This window comes from Chenopodium album, chromosome 4 (assembly GCF_948465745.1).
Source record: "Chenopodium album chromosome 4, dcCheAlbu1.1, whole genome shotgun sequence".
Taxonomy (NCBI): Eukaryota; Viridiplantae; Streptophyta; class Magnoliopsida; order Caryophyllales; family Amaranthaceae; genus Chenopodium; species Chenopodium album.
In genome coordinates this window covers 11,460,742-11,482,902 of record NC_137837.1, presented here as the reverse complement: position 1 = coordinate 11,482,902, position 22,161 = coordinate 11,460,742, and the positions used below count along the sequence as shown (strand labels likewise).

At 30.8% G+C, this 22,161-nt stretch overlaps 2 protein-coding genes across 2 annotated transcripts; both read left to right on the top strand.

Moving 5' to 3' along the window:
• Positions 1-6,287: 6,287 nt before the first annotated feature.
• Positions 6,288-9,605, top strand: LOC145628909 (auxin-responsive protein IAA16-like). The gene is made up of 5 exons (XM_081681339.1): positions 6,288-6,816; positions 8,464-8,708; positions 8,825-8,960; positions 9,112-9,173; positions 9,289-9,605. The coding sequence occupies exons 1-5, from the start codon at positions 6,437-6,439 to the stop codon at positions 9,324-9,326; spliced, it is 861 nt and encodes a 286-aa protein (XP_081537465.1). The 5' UTR covers positions 6,288-6,436; the 3' UTR covers positions 9,327-9,605.
• Positions 9,606-20,541: 10,936 nt separating this feature from the next.
• Positions 20,542-21,769, top strand: LOC145626676 (pathogenesis-related protein PR-4-like). Its single transcript, XM_081679143.1, has 2 exons — positions 20,542-20,864; positions 21,484-21,769. Exons 1-2 carry the CDS (start codon positions 20,601-20,603, stop codon positions 21,646-21,648), a joined length of 429 nt encoding a protein of 142 aa, XP_081535269.1. The 5' UTR covers positions 20,542-20,600; the 3' UTR covers positions 21,649-21,769.
• Positions 21,770-22,161: the final 392 nt, after the last annotated feature.

Here is a 22,161-nt window from a genome sequence, read left to right as displayed (position 1 = left end):
CCTAAACAACCAAGATTTTTGAGATACCCTAGAAAAGAGGAGCGAATACTAAAGAGGAAAGGATAGGCGCGAGATTTTTTACGCATATGTTAGCGAGCCCCTAATATTATTGGCAATTTTCCACGATTTAACAAGAACCACTCCTGTATTATGATTTTGTTAGTACTTGTACAATTTTAGTATTGTAGATGCACTTCAAATAGTTATGTATGTCTTTTAGTAAATACAAACTCAAATAACTCTATTCGAAAGGCTCTGCCTTCTCTCCTCAAACAGAGCACAACCCACCTCCGTACTTTTCCCCTACCGCCGATGGCCTGAGCGTCGCAGCTCTTATAAGGTCGCCAGCGAGCATTCTTCTAAGGTTACAAGCAATTTTTTTCTCAATTTGCGTAACGAAAGTTGTTCCGTTAAGATTTTTGGTTATTTTGGCTCTAAAGTGTTCAATATCCAATTTGAGGTCGAAATTGCAAAAAAAACAACGTAAGTGTCAAGTTTTGCGTGTCTAAAAATTAAAATATATTAGTATGAAAATCGAGATATTTTTTTTATAGAGGGAGCCCTAGTTAATCTCCGAGATTAACATTCCAAGTTAATCTCCTTTCACAACTTTATGCATATATTTTCGTGCCATTTTATAATTTCACCTTTATTATTTTAAAAATAAAAGTAAAACAATATACTGTGAGAGGAGATTAACTTTTCATGTCAATCTCAGAGATTAACTTGAATTCTCCCTTTTTTATACGCAAAACAAGATATTTGTCTTTTTTATGCACAATTTCAACCACAATTTGGAGCCTTAACAGTCAAAGTGATCCCAAAACCTTAACTGAACAACTTTTGGAACACAAATGGAGGGGAAAAAAATATATATTTTAAACGTTGACACTAACGAAACCCTAACAAAAAACATTAAATGGTAGCAGAATCAAAAAAAATTGGGTCTTTTAAAGGTAGTAAGATAAACTAAAATTTAAACAATATAGTTAAAATCAAAATTATAAATAACTCCCAATGTGATAGATGCTGAAATCAAACCTCTTTATGAAATGGTTTATCACACATACATAAGTGTTTTTTTTTTTTTTTTTTTTTTTTTTTTTGAAACCTATCACATATATATGTAAGGGCTTATGGACTACATTTAACTTAATTAAAGATAATAGTATGACTTTAACTAATGAAAACTTTTTAATATTGTGGTGCAAGTATTGTGATATTTATATTTTAGGAAAATGTTGCAATTATTATAAAATGGATGAAGACCATGAAGTATATCATTCTAAAAGATTAAACTAACTACCATTAATATTTGAAAGCTTTAGGGCATGTTCTCTTCAGCTTAATTTCAGTTCAGTTCAGTTTCTAATTTCCTTATTTCTTAAACAGTTCAGCTCAATTCAGTTTAGTAAATCAGAACAGACCCTTAGTGGTGAAATTTCTGAACTTAAAAATAAATTACACATATTAGTTATTGTAGTGGGGAGGCCAAGTATGTATAAGAAAATTTTAGGCAGCCCTTCTCTCAAGTCTCAGGAGCTATTCTTTTCAGCTTCAGTTCAGTTCAGTTACAATCAGTTAAGTTCATTTCAGTTCTTTATTTCCTTCTCTCATAAACAATTCATGTTAACTTTATTTGGTTCAGTTCAGTTCAGTTCAGTTTAGCTCTAATCGATTCAGTTCAATTCAGCTCCAATCAGTTCAATTCAATTCAGTTTAGTTTAGTTCAGAAATCATAACAGACCCTCAATTGTAAAATCTTGAATAACTAAGCCAAAATGTCACAAGTGGCGATGAAACTAGGTTTGTTTACAAAGCTCCCTCATTGTACACACTCTAAACTTATTCCGTAAAAGATAAGAAAAATTGCATCGACATAGCTTCAAATTCACTCCTCATCCCCAAAAATATGGTGATAAATGATCGGAAATAGTTGATAATTCATTTCTAGATACTATATATATTGCATGAACTATGGTCCATGTGAAGAACAAACTGAATTAGAGTCGGCACTTAGAAGGAGGTTGTAATTGTGTGTGTGTGTTTTTTTTTTCTTTCTTTCATAGAAATTTAGATTGAGATGTCTTAAAAAGTGGAATTGCCATGTAATGATGCCTCATATATGTCCACAATACCACCTCAAAAGTGCACATAAACTTTCAAGACAAAAGACAATATGCCTTAGCATACTCCAGACTGGCATTGCCAAAGAAAAGGCATACAACCCAAAACCAAATAAGAACCCAAAAAAAGTAAACTAATTTTTTTCCTATTATTATTATTATTAGTGTTGTTAATAATATTATTATTATGTGATTGTTTCAAATTTCAAGGATAATACTTGTAATTAGGAATTAAGATATGGTTTACAATACGAAGTATACTCCATATCGATAGTGGGGGTAATTATGCACATGGAGAAGGATGGGAGATAGGCAGCATGCCAGAATGTCATATGTGAAATTCCAAAATTACCCCTTATTTTGGGTCCCACACACCCTCTCTGCCAATGAATCTCCCGCTCATGGTTTGTCCCTCCTTGAGTTGACCTGTCCCTACGCGCCTTAACCATTTCTATTGGTGGTTCCCACTTTTTTTTTTCAGAAAAAAATAAAATAAAAAACATTATAAAGTAAATTTGGGTCTACGACTGCCCAATTAATAAGTGACACGTTGTGGGTTGGGTTCTAAACATGATTAGTGTTTGCAATGAGTGAAAAGAATCTGCGTGTCTATCGCATAGCATATGAAAAGAGGTCAATTTGATGATAATTAGCATTTGCCATTTGGAAATGAAGCTTAACTAATTCTATAATAATAACATATCTCTTAATTGGCTAACTAAATTTATCGATAAACAAATAGATTATTACCTTTTTTATGGTTGGTTTGGATGATATTTGATCTACGGTTATTATGCATTATTACTTTTCCTATATTGCGATCATTTTATAAATGATATCAATTTAATATTGAAAATTTGGAATCTCTAACAAGTCAATTACTTAATATGTATTAAAGTTATTTGTATTATCTCTTGTACTTGTAAAAAAAAAAAAGTTGTATTTTTTCCCTTTATGTCTTTAATTTCATTATACTTAATTTATGAATTGATTAAGGAAGTAAATGTTTATCTACTCCCTCCGTGTTTTAATAAGTGTTATACGAACCAAATCCGGCCGTGTTTTAATAATTGTTACACTTCCTTTTTTTTGGCAAAAAGCTACATTAGAATATTATATCTCTATTCTCTTATGGTCCCTGCTCAAACCCATTTTTTTTTTATTATTATATCTTTCCTCTCATATTCATTACTTTTCAATAAATTATTAACCCCACTATCAAACTTTTACAATTTTTTAATACTCCAACTACCCCACTTACCTCTTATCTTATTTAAGTCAATCAAATTGCTTAAAAGTATGTGCCGGTCAAACTGTAACACTTAAAAAATACGGAGAGAGTATCTTGTTTTTGTAACAAGTATATGTGCTCAACATTTATTTTCATCAGTAGTAGCTTCTCTTGAACTTAATACACATATTAATCCAAAAAAATATTTTGCAAAATAACAAAGCAACACTAAAAATTCAAAACTTGTTACGTATATCAGGTGTACTGTACATCCAAAATCATTTGCTCATTTAATTCTTGAAACATATATGTTTTCTTCATCTTATCAAAATAAGCTTTAATAAAAATAGGTTAAGTTAGTTAAATATAGAGTACGGAGTAAAAAATAAAATTTATCAAATTAAGTGAAATTAATCCAAAAAAAGTACATCAATACCAAAATTTCAAGAACAAAGTTTCACCAGCAATAGCTAAATTCAACAAAATTAAGTTTTGGCTTTATTCTCTTCTATCTTAAAATAATATGTTTAGCATTCATTTAATTAGTAAAATTCAGTTTCAATAAATATAGTTATTTTAGCTAGTCCCCGGCCTTATTTAATTAGTAATATCTATTATTTTAGTTTCAATGAATATAATTTATTTAAAATGTTGCAATTTAATGATAGTAAAAGAAGTATTATGTAATTGATAATTAAATAACTCACTAATATACTTTGATAAGTGTCAATTGTAATATGAGATTAGGGGAAGTATTAGGAATTGTTGAATTGGGGGCTTAAAACTCTTTTAGCATCCCTTTTTTCAGGGACTTTCCATTAAAGAAAATTGTGAATTTTTTGTTTCACACTCACAAAAGGATACCAAGTATATTTTACACTGACATCACCCCATACAATGCATTTTAAAATGAAAGTTGCCTGTATTAAATATAAATCTATATCAATTCATCCTATCAAGATGTGTCCAATTGTATTAGTTGCTACAAAATTGAGGAACATGGCCGCTCAAATCCAAACTAAAAAGGTAATAATGTTATTATTGTCCCTAAGTGCTTATCCTTATCCTAATGGAAGTATCAATGCTATAAAACTAGCTACTTCAGTGTAATTTGCTAACTTAGAATTAGGTCTTAATTCCCGTGAAAAAAAAAAAAAAAATGGTCTTAATTGATTTGGTCACACTAATATTTCACATGCATGACATTAAAGTAAATTCCCCAAAGAATAAATTTTATTGGAAAATAAGTAACTTGGTGAATAAACTACAAAATATATATGTGTACTATCAAAATGATACTAAGGGCCTATAAACATTTATTGAATTGAGTTGAACTGAACTGATTGGAGCTGAACTGAACTGATTGGAACTGAACTGAATTGAGCTGAAATGAATATTTTATGAGAGAGAAAAAATTAAGAGCTGAGCTAGACTGAACTGATTGGAGCTAAACTGAACTTATTAGAGCTGAACTGAACTGAACTTAAGTAAATGTGAACAGACCTTACTCCATACAATTCTGAAAGTTCAACTTACCTTCCCTTCCAAAAAAAAAAAACAAAAAAAAAAAGTTCAACTTACCTACTATTCATTTTGTCAAAATAAAATAACTTTGAACATATTTTATGAATTGTACAAAAAGAAGAAAAAAAAACCCATGCGAGATCTTATTAGATTCGTTTTAGTATAAAATTTTCAAATATCAACTTTTTATAAGTTTCAGTTTTGCATAGTTAAAGATATTAGTGGTTAAATATGCACATTGGAGACTGTGTAACTATAAAGTGCGTAGAAATTTCAGAAACAGAGTGAGTGTAACTGTTACAAATTTTAGTTAGTTATGGTCTTATGGAGCTCAAATTTAGAAAGAAATTTATCTAATTTTGTCTTTTGTCTGAACATAGGATTTGGAAACAATATTTTTCATAGGTTATACAAGAAACTATTCGGTTGATCATCATTTAGTTATGAAATTCTAATCTCCATTGAGAAATTTGACAAACCATGGAAGACATTCACATAGGCAATTGACATTTTGAATTAATTACAGACCTTTTTTGTACGGTGTGTGAATCAACATTTTTTTTACTTCTTAAAAACATTTATTTCTCATGGATATGGATATCGAGCAATACAATCACTAAAAGACTTGTTACTATAGTATAGAGGAGATAAATTAAAGTAAGGTAAAGAAACTAAACTAAGGGCTTGTTCTCTTCCGCTTAACTTCAGTTCACTTCAGCTCCAATTAGTTTAGTTTAGTTCAGTTCAGTTCCTAATTTCTTTTTTTCTTCATAAATAATTCAATTCAGTTCTATTCGGTTAAGTTCAGCTCCAATTAATTCAGTTCAGCTCATTTCAATAAATCAGAATAGACTCTAAGATGGAGGGAGTAGCTCGTAGCTTACCGCAATCAAACCATTAAATATAAATTCATGTACCGTATACAATATTGTTAAACTCATCACATCTCGAGAAAAAAACTAATCTTATCCTCCACTTTACCTTGTGCTCTCTAATTGGCTAACAATCTTGAAGCAAACCCCCCAAAAAAATTATATTAAATTAAAATTTAAAAAATGCTTAAGCAAGATTAATAATTAAAATAAATCAAAATATGGAGGTTTCCTTAAAGCATCAAATAGTGTAGGTTAATGGCAAACAAAAAGCCAACTAGCCAAATGCAATATGCATTGTCCACTACCCCAAACACCTCTCCTTCTCTTCCGCACTTTTTTAAAATTAATAATAAAATATTATTATATTTGACATCATTGTTTACGTCATTTTCCTCACTAATTTCAGGACAACCGTCCATTTAATCCATTACAACACGTGTCATCATCTTAATCATTTTGCTAGTCCCCTTCTTGTTTCCCAATTTCCTTATATTATCACTCCTCTTCACTCACACCCAACCCTTCTTCTTTTTTCTCTCTCTTCAACCAAACAACAAAAATCATCAAATTTAAAAAAAAAAAAAAAAAATATATTAATTCATAAACCGAAATTCTCACACTTTGGAAAATCATTCATTTGATTTGTTTGATTTGTAAAAAGGTGAGATCAGATCATCAAGATGTTGAGTACTGAAAGAGACAAGTACAGTACGATTAATTTCGAGGAGACGGAGCTTAGACTCGGACTCGGACTCGGACTCGGGCTCGGACTTCCCGGTGGATCTTGTGAACAACTAGCGGATCAGCTAGCAAAGAATAATAATGGTAAAAGAGGATTTTGTGAGACTGAAGTTGACTCCAATGTTGATTTGAAGCTTAATCTTTCGACTTCGAGTAAGACCACTACCACAACCACCACCTCCACCACCACTTCTTCCGCCTCAGTAAAGGATACCAAGGCGGAACAAGGTGATCAAAAGTTAAAGGATAAAGTTAGTGCTGATGTTAGTGCTAAGACTACTTCTACCGCTGCTGATCCTGCTAAACCCCCTGCTGCTAAGTAAGTTTTCTTATTCTTATTTATTTATTTTTTTATTTTTATTTTTTTATTTTTATAGTTTTGGTACATTTAATTTCGTAAAATAAAGTATATGGTAAAGAAATTTAACAAATTAAGGCTTTAGATATAAACTAGTTTGGTTGGTTAGTTGGCAGAGTTATTCCGTCCTACACATGAATCGGGATTTGGATGTAAACTAGTTTAGTTGGTTAATGTTTCGAGTGTCAATTATATTCATTAGGCTATTGTGTATCAGTGTATAGATCTTTACCAATAATCCTCAAAGATTATAATTTATGGAAAAAAGATGGAGAATCTTATCTTAAAAGTGGTAGAAATCTTGAAATTGTGAGAAATATAATTTTGCAACAAAATAAACATGCAAAATTCATGAATCTCTAATCTAAGATTAGCCAAAGTTTGTGAAGAAAGGATGGAAAAGTTAGGTAAAAAAAGTGTGACTTTGGTAGGAGCCACGTGTGGGTGAGTTAGTAGACGGTTAAACACGAGACTGTTATTTTTTACACACATGCACAAAGAAAGAAGACGACTTTGCTAACCCAAAAAATAAATAAATAAAATTATAAAAAAGAAAAGAAAAAAGAGTCAGAAATTCGTCTGTTAGTGTTGCGTCTTGTTGTTTATTAGGGAAAATGACAATTCCGTCTATCAAAGGTCTCATTTGCTGTCGGCTATTCAAGCACTAAATTACACCCAACATTTGGAATCTTTGCCTTTTTCTTTTCTTTTCTTTTCTTTATTTTTATTTTTTTAATTTTTATTTACCCACCAAACACGTCCTTTTTTTTTTTTATTCAACTTTTAAAAGTTTGGTTTTAATGCTTTACATCTGTTGTTATAAAGTTTGGTCCCCTTCTACCCGTGCGGATTTTTTTTTACCGTGTTAGATTTACTGTTTTACTGCTCTTCTTTTTATTGCTTGATTCTGTTGGATTCTGTCTGTTGAATGTTGGGTTTAACTTGGGGTAAATGTAAATCTCTAGGTAGTTAGGATGTCGAGGTTCTTTACTCGGGTAACTTTTAATGTCTATAAGTTGGTTCGGGTAACTTTTAATGTCTCGTAATAAGTTGGTGTGAAACTGTTTTACTTCCGAGACTTGATCGGATATTAACTCGAAAAAATCGGATTATCAATTCGTCTTACAAGGATTCAAGATCTTGTTTTGGAAAATGAATGAATTGAGAGACAATAGAACAAAAGGATCAATCATATGACGTATGGGCGGTGCATAACGAATTTCTTTTAGTTTTTGATAAAATTATTACTCCGTATTAGGTAAACATTTACCTTGACTATTAATGGTCAAATATTGATTTTCTAAGCTTGGTCTATTGTTAGGGAACATAGTAAATTAATATTTGTACTTGAATTACGACCTCAAAGCATGAAACAATCGTCAATTTTGCAACTACTCGTATATTCAAACGTGTTACGAGAGGAAAAAACCTAATTAAATTTGGTCAATGTTTGGTTTCGACAATGAAATTAGGCGTACCAAAACCTTGTTTTAGTCAAAAACTTGTTTATTTTTCTAATTCTAACGAAGAAAATCAAAGTGGTCTAGTCTAATCAAGTAAACAAGCATAATACAAGTAATTAATCATCCAAATTTTCTTCTTATTCAGGACACAAGTTGTAGGTTGGCCACCCGTTCGTGCGTTCAGGAAGAACATCGTAGCCACGACTCAAAAGAAGAGCTCAGATGAGCAAGCTGACCAGAAATCTTCTAACAACGCTGCCACTAGTGCCGCGTTTGTGAAGGTTAGCATGGACGGTGCACCTTACCTACGTAAGGTGGACTTGAAATTATACAAGAGTTATCAAGAACTTTCTGATGCCTTAGGCAAAATGTTCAGCTCCTTTACAATAGGTATAATACTTTTTAACCACTAATCTTTATGATTAATATAGACTTTGGTTATAATTTTATATAGCTATGATGTGATACAATTGAGCTAATTATGTAAAATGGGTAAATTAATGAAGGTAATTGCGGATCAAATGGAATGAAGGATTTCATGAATGAAAGCAAATTGATTGATCTTCTAAATGGTTCTGATTACGTCCCTACTTATGAAGATAAAGATGGTGATTGGATGCTTGTCGGCGATGTTCCATGGGAGTAAGTTCCTCAAGCTTTATCCACAATATTTTTACTTGTTTGGTTAGAGGTTCATTTGCACGAGATAGTATTGTCACGTGGTGTTACTGTAATTAATTTTACATTTAAATACAAGGCGTAATGACTAATTGATCATCTTCGTGTACAACAGGATGTTCGTCGGATCATGCAAACGTCTTCGTATAATGAAGGGATCAGAAGCCATTGGACTAGGTTTGTTCCTGAAAAACTTGTTAATAACTTGATTGATAATTTCAGATAAATATATGACTTAAGATTTTTGGTGTATAATTAACAATCATTAACTTAATTTCTTGCTTAATTGCAGCACCAAGGGCGGTTGAGAAGTGCAAGAATAGAACTTGAAGATATTTTTATGATGTTGAATGTTTGCACAACTTGTGTCAAATGTAAAACTTGTTCTTAATTTTCTTTTTTCTTTTTTTTTTTTTAATTTTTTTTTTTTTGGCTTAGTGTTAAAAGAAAGCCTTATATAAAAATTTTAATAGTGATGGGAAGGCAGACCGGCTCGAGAGGGATCGAGCAAGATGTCTGGATGGTGTAATATTTTTGGTTAACGTTTCTTGAAAATTATGTGAAGAAAAGTTGTCAAATGATTATATAAATTATTTTATGCTTCTTTCATTTTATTGTTGAGTATACTATTGTAGAATAACTATTTTCCACAGTATTAATTGTAGATAAACTAATCCTCCAATCAAATCTCTTGACTTTTGCTAATCTTTGATAAAATAATCCCTCTTGAAAATTTCAAATCAAAAAATTATTGTTAAATAGTTTTTCTTGGACAAAGTTTATTAAATACAGAGTACGGAGTATTAAATTATCAACAACTGCGCATCAAAAGTTGTCGACGTAGTGCGTTGTGTCATAATTAAACCACTAATAAAAGCAATAATTAATTGAATAAATTAGGATAAGTTTAATCACAATTACATAAACAAATAATTTAGAGATTCGAAATGGACAAGTCTACAAGCATGAGCTAGCATATTTTTGTAATCTAATCATAATTAAATTTATAAAAATGAAAAATTAAGACTAATTGTGATGTGGGCATAATGAGTTTGTCTGCAGTTAGCTTGTTTTTGTTCCCAAAAATCATGAAAATCTTTAAATGAGATACTCTGGTCTAAATACAGAATAGACAGCCTAGAAAAAGTATAAATTTATTGGAATTGCTAGCAATAATGGAGACAATAGTGATTATGATCCGTGAAATTTGGTTTCTTTTGGACCTAGTCCATGTGCTTAATGTTTGGTCATATAAATTTTTGTTGGATCATTTTTCATTTGTTATTATCAAGGTTTTGTAATAAGGTATACGGAGTATATTTTTATTACACGATTCAAATTACTTATAATTTTGGAGTATTATTTGTGAGATTTAAAATATTTTAAATTTACTAGTAATTTGAGCCGGAGGTAATATTTCATTTTATTCATTATTATTCCATTTTCATATTCCCATCCCGGATCTAAGGTTACGGGTTACCCGAGGAAGTAGTGTAATTCACGTACAATGTATAATGTATGGATAGTGAATTTGTATGGATAGTGAATTTGTGCTTATGTACGGAGTACTTCCTTCGTTCCTCGTGTTCCCATTCCGTTCATCCGTTCCCATTCGCTATTGCACCATGTTGTTGTTTACCCGATTTATGTGGTTTCCTTAAATCATTTATTATTCTATTCATATAATTATTTGTCTATATTTTAAGTTGAAGAGCGAAACTTTTGCAAACATGGTAAGAAATATTTGTTTCAACAAGTGTTTTTAAAAATGTCAACATCTTACTCCGTATTACTTTTGCAGTTTTGCAAACACATGCTTCGCAATTAAAGATTTTGCACATGACCTTTACATTGGAAATAGCCGAGGAACAAAATTAAAAGGTTAGAGTATTGTTTTATGGAGTTTTTTTCCTCCTATTGTTAAATTGCTATATTTGTTTGACTTTTACATTGTTGAGTCCAGGAACAAACCCTTGTGTGAGCATTCTTTTGTCTCACACTTAAACACTAAAGGAGGAGTGTAGTGATAATGGAATCTCAAACTGAAATAATTTAAGAGTTACCACCACAATATAATAATAAGAGGTTACTGCCCTCATTGTCATATGGTTTTGAAGTGTAATCTCATTGGTCTTAAAAAGTAGTGGACTTACACTCTTCCGGTTAGACTTGTATTTAACATGGTATCAGAGCCAGCTAGGTTCACGATCTCACGATTGAGGCCTTAATGACTAAAATATATTGGGACAAAAATTATGGACAACTCACATGTGAAGGGGAGTGTTGAACCCAGAATCAACCCACATGTGAGCATTCTCTTGTCCCACACTAAAAACACTAAAGGGGGAGTGTAGTGGTAATGGAACCCCACATTGAAAGAATTCAAAAATTACCACAACAATATAATGCTAAGGGGCTACTCCCCTCATTGCCATATGGTTTTGAAATGGAACCTCCTTGATCTTGTAAAGTGGTGGACTTGCACTCTCCCGCAACGAATGCAGCCCATACCCGTAATTAACATACACCATCTACATATAACACTTTGATTAAGCTAAAGTCAGTAAATATACACAGAGTAGTTGTCAAATATTCCCTTGTTTCATTTTGTTGTTCATTTTTATTTGACTTTGCATTGATATTCAAAACTTATATTTATGTTTGAATATCAATATCTTTAACTAAACCATATGTATTAACCAAAATTTTATAAATTTAAAATTATAACATATTGAGACGAATCTAAAAACAACAATAATAATCCAATAAGATCCTGAATGATTGTGTTTTCCTTTAATATAAATCCTACCAATTGTATAAAAATGTGTGTAAGGACTTGATCTGATTTACTGAACTGAACTGAATTGTTTATGAGAGAAGGAAATCAGGAATTAAACTAAATTAAACTAAACTGAATTGAAATTAAGATGAAGAGAACAAATCCTTAGCACAAAATTTGATTCATTCCTATTTTAGAAACGTATGAAGTACATTAATAACTTGAGAAGAATATAATCAAAATAAATGTAATCACGATAATGTGTGATAAGCGAATTTCATGGTGTTGGAGCGGATGTTATTAAACAAAGGAAAAATGAGGAGTTCAGTCGTTCAGATGTGACCTGGCCTAGGTTCAACTCCTCATCCCCCCTACTGTTATAGGAGGGGATCCTCCCTTATCTTAAATTTTTTTAAAAAAGAAAGAAAATGCTCCAAAGTTAGCAATTTTAAAAACTAAAAGATAAGTACGTTAAAAATTTGTATAACTAGGTCAATTAAGTACTCAATTTATCCTAATATAGTTTTAAAACTTTCCATCAGACACACAAGCCCCTTAAAATAACATTATGTAACTTAAATATCACACATATATAAACTCTTCTAAAACATTATGCATTGATAAGTGTTATGACTACTTGTCTACTTTGATATGTAAGGAGTAGTAATATACTAGATGAATTGTTGAATCCATACATGACGATGAATGATTCGATCGCAAAGGTTCAAAGAAATGCTACTTAAGCTTTCGTGGTTGTTAAGTTTAAGCTTAGCATCTACATAAATAAAATTACTAGGTACATACAAGATTAATTGTTGAATATTCGGAGTATCATAGATCATATAAACTAGCTCTTTTTTTCCTCCCTAAATATGATCCTTTGATGATGGTGATGCAACCCTTGTTTCAATATACATTGTATATGCTATAGAAGTTTTGAGTTTAATCGAGCGAGCAAGCTATGATAATATGCTAAGGATATGTTCTGATTGGCTAAACTGAGCTGATCTGAATTGAACTGAATATTTTATGAGAGAAGGAAATTAAGAACTGAAATGCACTGAACTGAACTGAAAATAATCTGAAAAGAACATGCCCTAATTAAGTAAGTTTAATTTGTCAATGTGAATCGATAACCAACTTCCGTCGGATGATATGATGTTATATATACTATTATCTTTTTTTTTTTTAATCTTGCGTATTAATATACTTTCTCCGTTATTTTTTACTTGACCCGCTTTGACTTTTATACTATTCACCACTCCTTTCTTGACCGTCTTTTGAGAATAATTTGTAAGGAAAAAAATGTTCTTGTTGGATATTTTTGAATTCATCTCAAGAAGTACTATCATAATATATAACTTTTATAATTTTTACTTATGAAGAATTAAAGTTATTAATCGTTGAACTTTTACATTGGCAAGCGTGATAAAAGAAACAGGTCAAGTAAAAAAGAACAGGGAAAGTAATTGAGTATTGATTTTGCATCAACAATTTGATTATGTATTATGTTATATAATGAAGTTGATACTAGCATTTATCAAAATGGTAGTTTACATCATAGAAAAATAACATTAGTAGACCTTCCTTTTGAGGGAAATACCAAATACTTTGCATATTATTATGACAATGGAGAGGGGAATTGAATACCATCATCTATGTAAAAAGATTCAAGTACATAGAGGAATTCACTAATAAGTGACCAACGTTTGTGATTTGAGAACCATATGTACTAGGGGTGAGCAAAAATTCAGGGTACCCTGATATGAAACCGGAACCTGTTTGGAATCGCAGGTTCCGGTTCCGGGTAATAAAATTTTGGATCTAGAACATGTAGGGTACCCTGTTAGTACAAGTTTCCTATAGGGTACATGAAACCGAAACCTATATGGTATTAAAAATTCTAGACAATTAGTGTTGGTTTGTTATATTTGAAGTACTATATTAAAGTTGTAAGCTTTTATTGTGATCATCTATTTAAAAAAAAAAATAAATTTGTCACAATTTATCAAGTAACTATTAAACTTACTTTGGCAGACAGGGTACCCTGTTTAGGAACCGGAACCTGCAGGTTCCGGTTCTGGTTCTCAATTCTTAGGAACCTGTTGCAACAGGTTCCGGTTCCTATTTTTAGGAACCTGTTGCAACAGGTTCCGGTTCCTATTTTTAGGAACCTGTTGCAACAAGTTTCGGTTCCGGGTCCTGATATTTTTACAGGGTACCCTGCTACGTTCACCCCTAATATGTACGCTATTCATTTTAACTAACTACTCTCTCCATATTTTATTACTTGCTCTATTTTTTCCGGGCACATATGTCGATGTATTTTTTTGTTCAATTATTTTTTTCAATTATCAATAAGTATAAATTATGATAATTGAAAATTAATACTCCGTAATCTATTTATTGAGATGATTCCAATGAGTACCTATAAATTACAAACAATAGTCAAAGTAGGTCAAATAAATAGTACAAAAAGTACAAATGAAGCAATAAGTAATAAAATACGGAAAAAAGAACTAATAATAAATACTCCATAGTCCATACATACATTGTAAAAGTAATATCAATCAATCAAACAAATTGACTAAACATAAGAAGTGAGATACAAAAATAAATTTTTTCAAAAATATCTCAATTACATCAAATTATTTTAAGCACACATAATTAAAAGCAATAGTATAATATCTCAATAATCCTTTAACATCCAAAAGCATTGTTGAGAAATAAACCAACAATTCCATCATTGCTCCAACCAACCTCACCTTGAAATGGCTCCACTTGTGTATGAATAATAAAAATGTCAACTTGCATCAATTATTTTCTTAAGGAACAACTTTAGCTAGCCTAGCCATGTGATAATGTACATAAATTTAGTCGTTTTGCAAATTGCAATTGGAAGCAAAGCTACATACTTTTTCATTTTCGTTTATTCTTCGGAATCATCCACGAAAGATATGTCCATCATAGAATAAGTCATTAATACAACAATATAATTTCATTAATAAAAGTCTTCCATTTTATTTGTTTAATATATATTCCTAATGTAACAACTTTCTTATTACTATTAATTAGTACTAATATACTTTGTTTCATTTTATTGCGACAACTACTTTTATTAATACAAAAGTCCGTGCATGCTTGATATGGTTGTTTAAAATAAGGATTAACCACTTGATTTAAGGGATGTGTATTAAATTAATGTACTAATTAGGATCAAAACTTCAAAAGTGGAGATTGTATTGTATTAATCGAGTTCTTGGGTGACATTTGTAGATATACTTGTACTAACCAAATCACATCTTTTCGGGCATGTAATAGGGAAGAAGAATGTACACTTTTGTGCTTTGAAATAAACTAGAAATGTGGGCTCTACCTTTGGTCCTATTTCGACTTTCATTTGGATACGCAGTTCGTAGAGCTACAAAGCTACGTTCGTATTTGGTTTCATGTCAATTTTGAGCAATTTGAAGTTTTTTGACTTTATGTTCATAGCATACAAAATACTCTATGTTACGTTATACGGAGTATATCTTATAATTGCATATTATGACCAAATGTCACATATATGCTCATATTAGATTGGGTTTGAGTTAATTTGTGTTCTAATTCCATTTGATTCGGGTTTTTGTTGATTAAAAAGCTACCACCATGTTAGAGATAATGATATCATTATAGTATTACTCGTATACCATGTGTTTCAAAGCTTCAATACATAGTGTGATAGAATATAAAATTAATCTTAAGGTTTCAAGTTACAACAATTAGGTTAAATATTGTTTTGTTGGTTTTTTGATATGGTATTAAAAGTTAACGTAACAGGATGGCCACGAATTCATATTTCTTCCATATAATTATACACAAATGGAATAACTTTTAGGCATTTAGCTGAGTTGATAGTTTGACAAATCATATTAACGCAATACACTCCTTTTGGTACCTTGAAATAATAAGGCTATACCTTTTGGCCCCTTCGACATTCTTTCAACAGTAGAGCTAGCAATTTAAACAAAGAAGTTCTTTGTTCGTGTTTCTTGTGTTGGGTTTGAGTTAATTTGTATTCCTATTGGGGATGTTTGGAAACCAGCTTTTCAGCTGGCTTTTGGCTTCTTCAAGTTAAACAGCAAAAAAACATGTTTAGTTAGTGGCTTTTTTAACTGGCTGAAAAGCTGACTTTTAAGCCAAAAGCCAAAAGCTAGTTGGAGCAGCTTTTGGCTTATGGCTTTTGGCTTGTTGACATAATTAACTTTTGATTAATAATAATTAGTCATAATATATGATGATTAGTAATTGATAATTAATTATTTTAATTAATATTAAAGTACTATATTAGTTCATTAGTGTTGATATAGTTTAACAACAGCTAGCACCCAATAGCCAATTTACCAAACACTACAACATTAGTCAAACAGCCAACTCAAAAGCCAATCTAAACAGCTAGTCAAACCAGCCAACTAAAACAGCCGACAGCCAACAACCAACAGCCAATCGACAAATAGGGCCATTGTATGTGTTGGGTTAAGATTTCTCTTTCGTACAAGATTCACTTCATATTGCATTATTAGTTTTATTACTATATATATTGACTCAATGATTGTATGCACTATTGTTTTAAGAACGGGGCAGAATCTATAAACAAAATATTATAAAATGCCCATTTAAATAAACAAAAAAAAAAAGAGGAAGAGCTTGCGCTGCACAATACTATTTTATACTTAAGTTACAAGATGATGTATCAACTTAAACTTGCATGGTGAAATACCTAACACAGTAAAAAAAAAAAAATGTTGTTGTAATAAATACCCAAACAATAGAGATATAAACCTACAACCGTTTAACATATTTAGCGCCTATTTTGATTTACTGAACTGTATTGAACTAGGAGCTGAACTGAATTGAATTAAAATAAATTATTTAGAAGAGAAGGAAATTAGGAACTGAACTGTACTAACTAAAATGAAATTAAGCTGACCCTTAATACAAAGTAGCTTATTTGATTAATGGTAGACCTGACCAACATAGGTCTGACTAGGCAAGCCATGGGAGTAAAATTTTTTGGGCGGGCCTTGAACATGTAATTTACACCTTTTTAGTTGTTATTCTGGACCGAAAAGTTCGTTAGGCCCGGTTGAAATTTGCTGGTTTAGCAAGCATTTTTGGTCCACCGGCTTAATGGCTGATTTGTAAGGCTTAGGCCCAGCCTGAACCGGCCCATCCAATGATCAAATTAGGTGATGAAATGTTGGAAGGAAGCTAGGTGGGGCTTTACAGTTTTTACCATCTCTATCTTTGGGTAAAGAATGGCATAAATTGGCAATTTGACATATGACAGGTTATGTTTTATGTATATATATGAAATATTGGGGTCGAAGTTGATATGAATGATGCAAAACATCAATATGGTACTCCTAATTATTTTTTTAAAACCGAGGTTATAGTTTTGTATTTTTAGTTTCAACCATTCCTATAGGAGTATAGGACTATAGGGAAAAATGACTACCAAAATTAATGGTCAAATTGGCCATCTTACAATAGAGGTGGTCCATCTGACAGTGTGACTTGGCTTTTTAGTCCAGGTTTTCTTCTTTGCAATAAGCCTAAACTAGTCAATATCCAAATAATCCAATGATGGTGATGTTGAATACTTGGGCATATATAGATGTTGGGCTGTTGCAAATGTTTAATTTAGATTTTAGGAAATTCTGCAATAGGCTTAAATATGAACACATAATACATAAAAAATGAAGATACATATTTTCTCTTCCTTATATTTTAACTCTATCTCTCTTTTTCTTTCTTAGCTCTATTAATTTCCTCAATTCAAAATTTCACTCTCCTCTTTTTTCCCTTTCCTTAAAACTTTACTTTATTACTTCCCTTTAATCTTTAAACTTTTTTGTCCTACTCCAGATATTCTCCAATTCATCACCACCGTAGCATTCTCCATTGTCATCATCTTCGTCGCGATTATGAATCTTGAGGTAGTTTAATTTAATATTTCTTTTGTGTGTTTATGAATATGCATGCGAATGTTGTAAAATTGTTGATTTCAATCAATTTTGCATTTGTGATTACAAATCTATCATATTATTGATCAATAATTATTGTCTCTATGATAAATCAAGATTCGATTTAAGGTGGATATCCAAAATTTTAGAGCTAAAATAATTACAATCGAACTTATATATAGTTTATGTAAAAAATGAACACGGAGTACTTTAAAATTGAACAAGTTCGTACAAAATGAACATTTAGTACACAAAAAATGAACATTTAGTGCACTTAAAATGAACATTTAGTACATAAAAATGAACATATTTTAACAATTTATTTTAGCTTTATTTTTCGTAAATTTATTGTATACAACGAATTTGAACCTATATGAATATATGAAATCATGTTCATTTTAATATATTAAATGTTCATAATATTATTTGACGTGCTCAATTTTTTTTTTTTTTTTTTTACGTTTTTTTTATACTAAATTATCATTTATTTAATGTGCTCATATATTTTTACGAAATGTTCATTTTATTTGGTATGGTCTAGCTATTTTTATGACTGTATCATAAATGTTCATTTCTAATATACTAATTGGTCAATTTTTATTTGATATGTTCACTTTTTATTACTAAATGTTCGTTTTTTTACGCTTTCATTTTTTATTACTGAATATTCCTTTTTATACGTGTTCATTTTTTTTTACTAAATGTTCGTTTTTAAGGTCGTAGTCTAACAAATATATGATTATATGATAATCATGTTCAGTTTTCATAAATTGATCATTTTTTTAATAACATGTTCACTTTTTAGTATTACATGTTCATTTTTTTTTACATATTCATTTTTTATTATTAGATGTTCGTTTCTTTCATGTTCATTTTTATAAACTAAATGTTCAATTTATAGAGCGTGGAGTTGATTTGGACGGGTCACGACCATATTATATGAGTATTTGATTTGGGCCGTGCGTTCCGGTCTTTCCTTGTTGAAGCTATGATAGCTACATTAGTATGTAGCCAAGACCCATTGAGTAAAATGATCTATGAAAGAGCTTCCATCTTGGGTTAAAATTAAAGTAAGATTGGTGTAAGATATAATCCTGTGGATTTAATAATGTTTGGTTTAGACCAAATAATCACCTCTACCGATGATTACCGTTTGAATTTGTAAAAATTATTAACTTCCAAGTATATTAATTGGATTAATTATCTTTTATTGATACATATTGGATGAAGTATGTTTAATTGGCAATGTATTGATCAACAATTTCAAGTAATTTAAAGTAGAGGGAATTTCAACTTATTTATACCATTTTAATCTTAAACAAGATATCTTTCAAAAAAGAAAAGAAAAATTATTAAACAAGATATACCAATTTGAACCCATCCCAAATTTTAGTTCATTTTGGGATGTCCTACAAAGGCTACAATTGTCCCATTTCCTTATAATGTCATATCCACACATTAATTCCACTTGCATACATTCAAAAAGATAAAATTACACTTATTTACTTGTATTATTTTGGTTCAATTCTTATTACATTCATAATGCATTTTGCATAACGGAATAAATAGAGGGAGGAACTAGGAGATGGAGGGATGGTTATTCCCTCCATCTCACCCTCAAGTGGTGGGAGTTCAAATCCTCATCGCCCCATTCCTATGACAAGATGGTGCCCTTCTCATATTTTATCGATTAAAAAAAATATTAAATGGAATAAACATATAAAATATAAATGTGAAGGGAATAAAGAAAGATTAAATGGAATAAACATATATAAATATGAAGGGAATACTTCACATGCTCTTGGAATCTTGGTTAGCTATTTCAGCCATCATTTTTATGGAGAAATTCGGAATGCGAAATTTCTCAAATTGGGGCCATGATCTAGCCAGCCAATAATAGCAATTTGAAGAGTTAGCCCATCTTTTTTGACTTGAAACTTATTTTATATTGACGAGGACTTGAAAATTTTAATTTAGTCAAAGTTTATTTGTTGAGTTTTTACTCCGTATCTAATCTTATCTTGCTTGAATCAATAATTGTTTATTTCAACAAACAGAACGAAGTCGAGTTTTAACAAACTAGGACTTTGGATAGCCCTAAGCATAGTACCAAAATGCAATCCCCCCAAATTCCTATTAATTGTTTTTCCTCAACTTCGATGATCTTTGACTATTAAATATTAATAACGTATAAAGTATACGAAATAAAAGAGGGTTCAGTAAAAAAGAGCGAAAGAAGTATATAATCAGTAAAAAAAATCAAACATCTCAATTATTCTAAAGGGTATAGTAACTACTCCTTCCATTCTCTTTTGTTCATTACTCTTTATTCGTTAATTTTCAAGTGTTATAAACAATTAAGAAGAGTTCCACCTTATAAATAGGTGGAACTCATATGGCCACTAATTTTTAATTTTTACGGATTTGTTTCAAAAATTAAATTAAGAAGCTATTGGGTATTTGGATTACGCGTGTTTATTATCCATATAACACGGTAGCCTCATTTAGTTCGGCAATATAGAAAGAAAAGATTGTACAAATAGTGATGCTATTTTGACCAAGATTTATTATAAGTTTGTCCATCCAAAGTATATAAAGGCTGCTAATAATACAGGTACACGACCGTTAAGGCAATAACATTAAATGTACTAGAAGCTAAGGTATAATTTTCAAACACAACCACAATTATTTCCAATTCTAAGGGCATCCAAGTAAATGTTACACCATATAATTTCTATAAATAGGCTATATTTTCTAGCAAACTCATCAAACAAATTATTTAATCCTGAAATTTATTTTTAAAAAAAGTTGAGAAAAATGGAGAGCAAGAGTTTTATGGTGATGGTTGCGGCATGCCTTGCACTAGCAGTCGGCACGGCGGCGCAGAGTGCGAGTAATGTGAGGGCAACGTACAATAACTATAACCCACAAAATATAGGGTGGGATTATAACACAGCGAGTGTGTATTGTGCAACATGGGATGCTAATCAACCTTTGTCATGGCGCCAACAATATGGTTGGACTGCATTTTGTGGCCCTGCTGGTCCTACTGGTCAAGCTTCTTGTGGCAAGTGTCTCAGGGTAAGTATTTTACAATTACGCTTTTGTTGTTAAATTTTTACAAATAATATATTCCATTCATTCGCATGGGCATATCATACGTAGTACTCGTAGTATTTTATGACAAATTCACATGATGACTCGTGAGTCTATGAGATTATGACCATAAACTATTTAAGTTGATTATTATAGAACACCTATACGTCAAAATCTATATTACTTGTATCTTAAATACTTGTAACGTAACTAATATACTACCTCCGTTAACTTTCAGTTGCAAGTTTAGATTATTATTTGTGAGATATAAAATATTACAAAGTTGCAACTAAAAGATAACGGAGGTAGTATATATATATATATCTTAAATCCAAAAGTAATATCTTTGTGTTAAATCAAGCTCACATTAGTTGGAAGTAAGTTTGACCAAGTTTAAATCTTAGCTAGTAGCTAGGTTTCATATTTTAATTGAATTGATGTTGATTAGTAATCCATATTTATGTATCAATATTGGTCATCCTAGTTTATCTTGTTGATGTGAAACTTAGTCTCAAATATTATATTACGTGAAATTTCATTATTAACTTATCTCATCATATATCTTATGGGTATTGTGAAACTTATGGGTGTTGTTTTGATGCAGGTAACGAACAGGGCAACGAACGCCCAAGTAACGGTGAGAATAGTTGATCAATGTAGCAATGGAGGGTTAGACCTTGATGTTAATGTCTTTAAACAAATTGACACCAACGGTCAAGGCATTGCTCAAGGCCACCTTCAAGTCAATTACCAATTTGTTGGTTGCTAATTCCACTGCCTAATGACTTATGTAGTCATCTAGCCTATGTATCTTTCTTTGCGCATGTTTTATGAATAATTTTCAAAATATGCTACAATATGAATAAAGGACATCTCATTGCATTGACTAATCTTCTAGTGAGAAATGATATCTCAATTTCATATCTCAATTTCGCCTTCAAATATCAAATATCAAGCACGTTTTAATTAAGATTTACTTAAATAAAGTATTAGGGATTACGCAGCTATGTTAACAAAAGGATATATATTACGGAGTATGTATTTGTAAAGGAAAACAATGTTGGAAGTTAAAAAAGCTACAAGTATATAAAATTGTCTTGTTTATTTTTAAGAAAGGGAATTGTGTGAAATTATCCCTTTTATATTTTAAAAGAAAAGAAGGGGGGGGGGGGGGATAGAGGCACATATATTGAATATTAAAAATAATTTGAATGCATGATTTAATTGTGATAGAGACTTCAACAATTTTTCAAAGATATATATCCTTGAGATATACTTGATA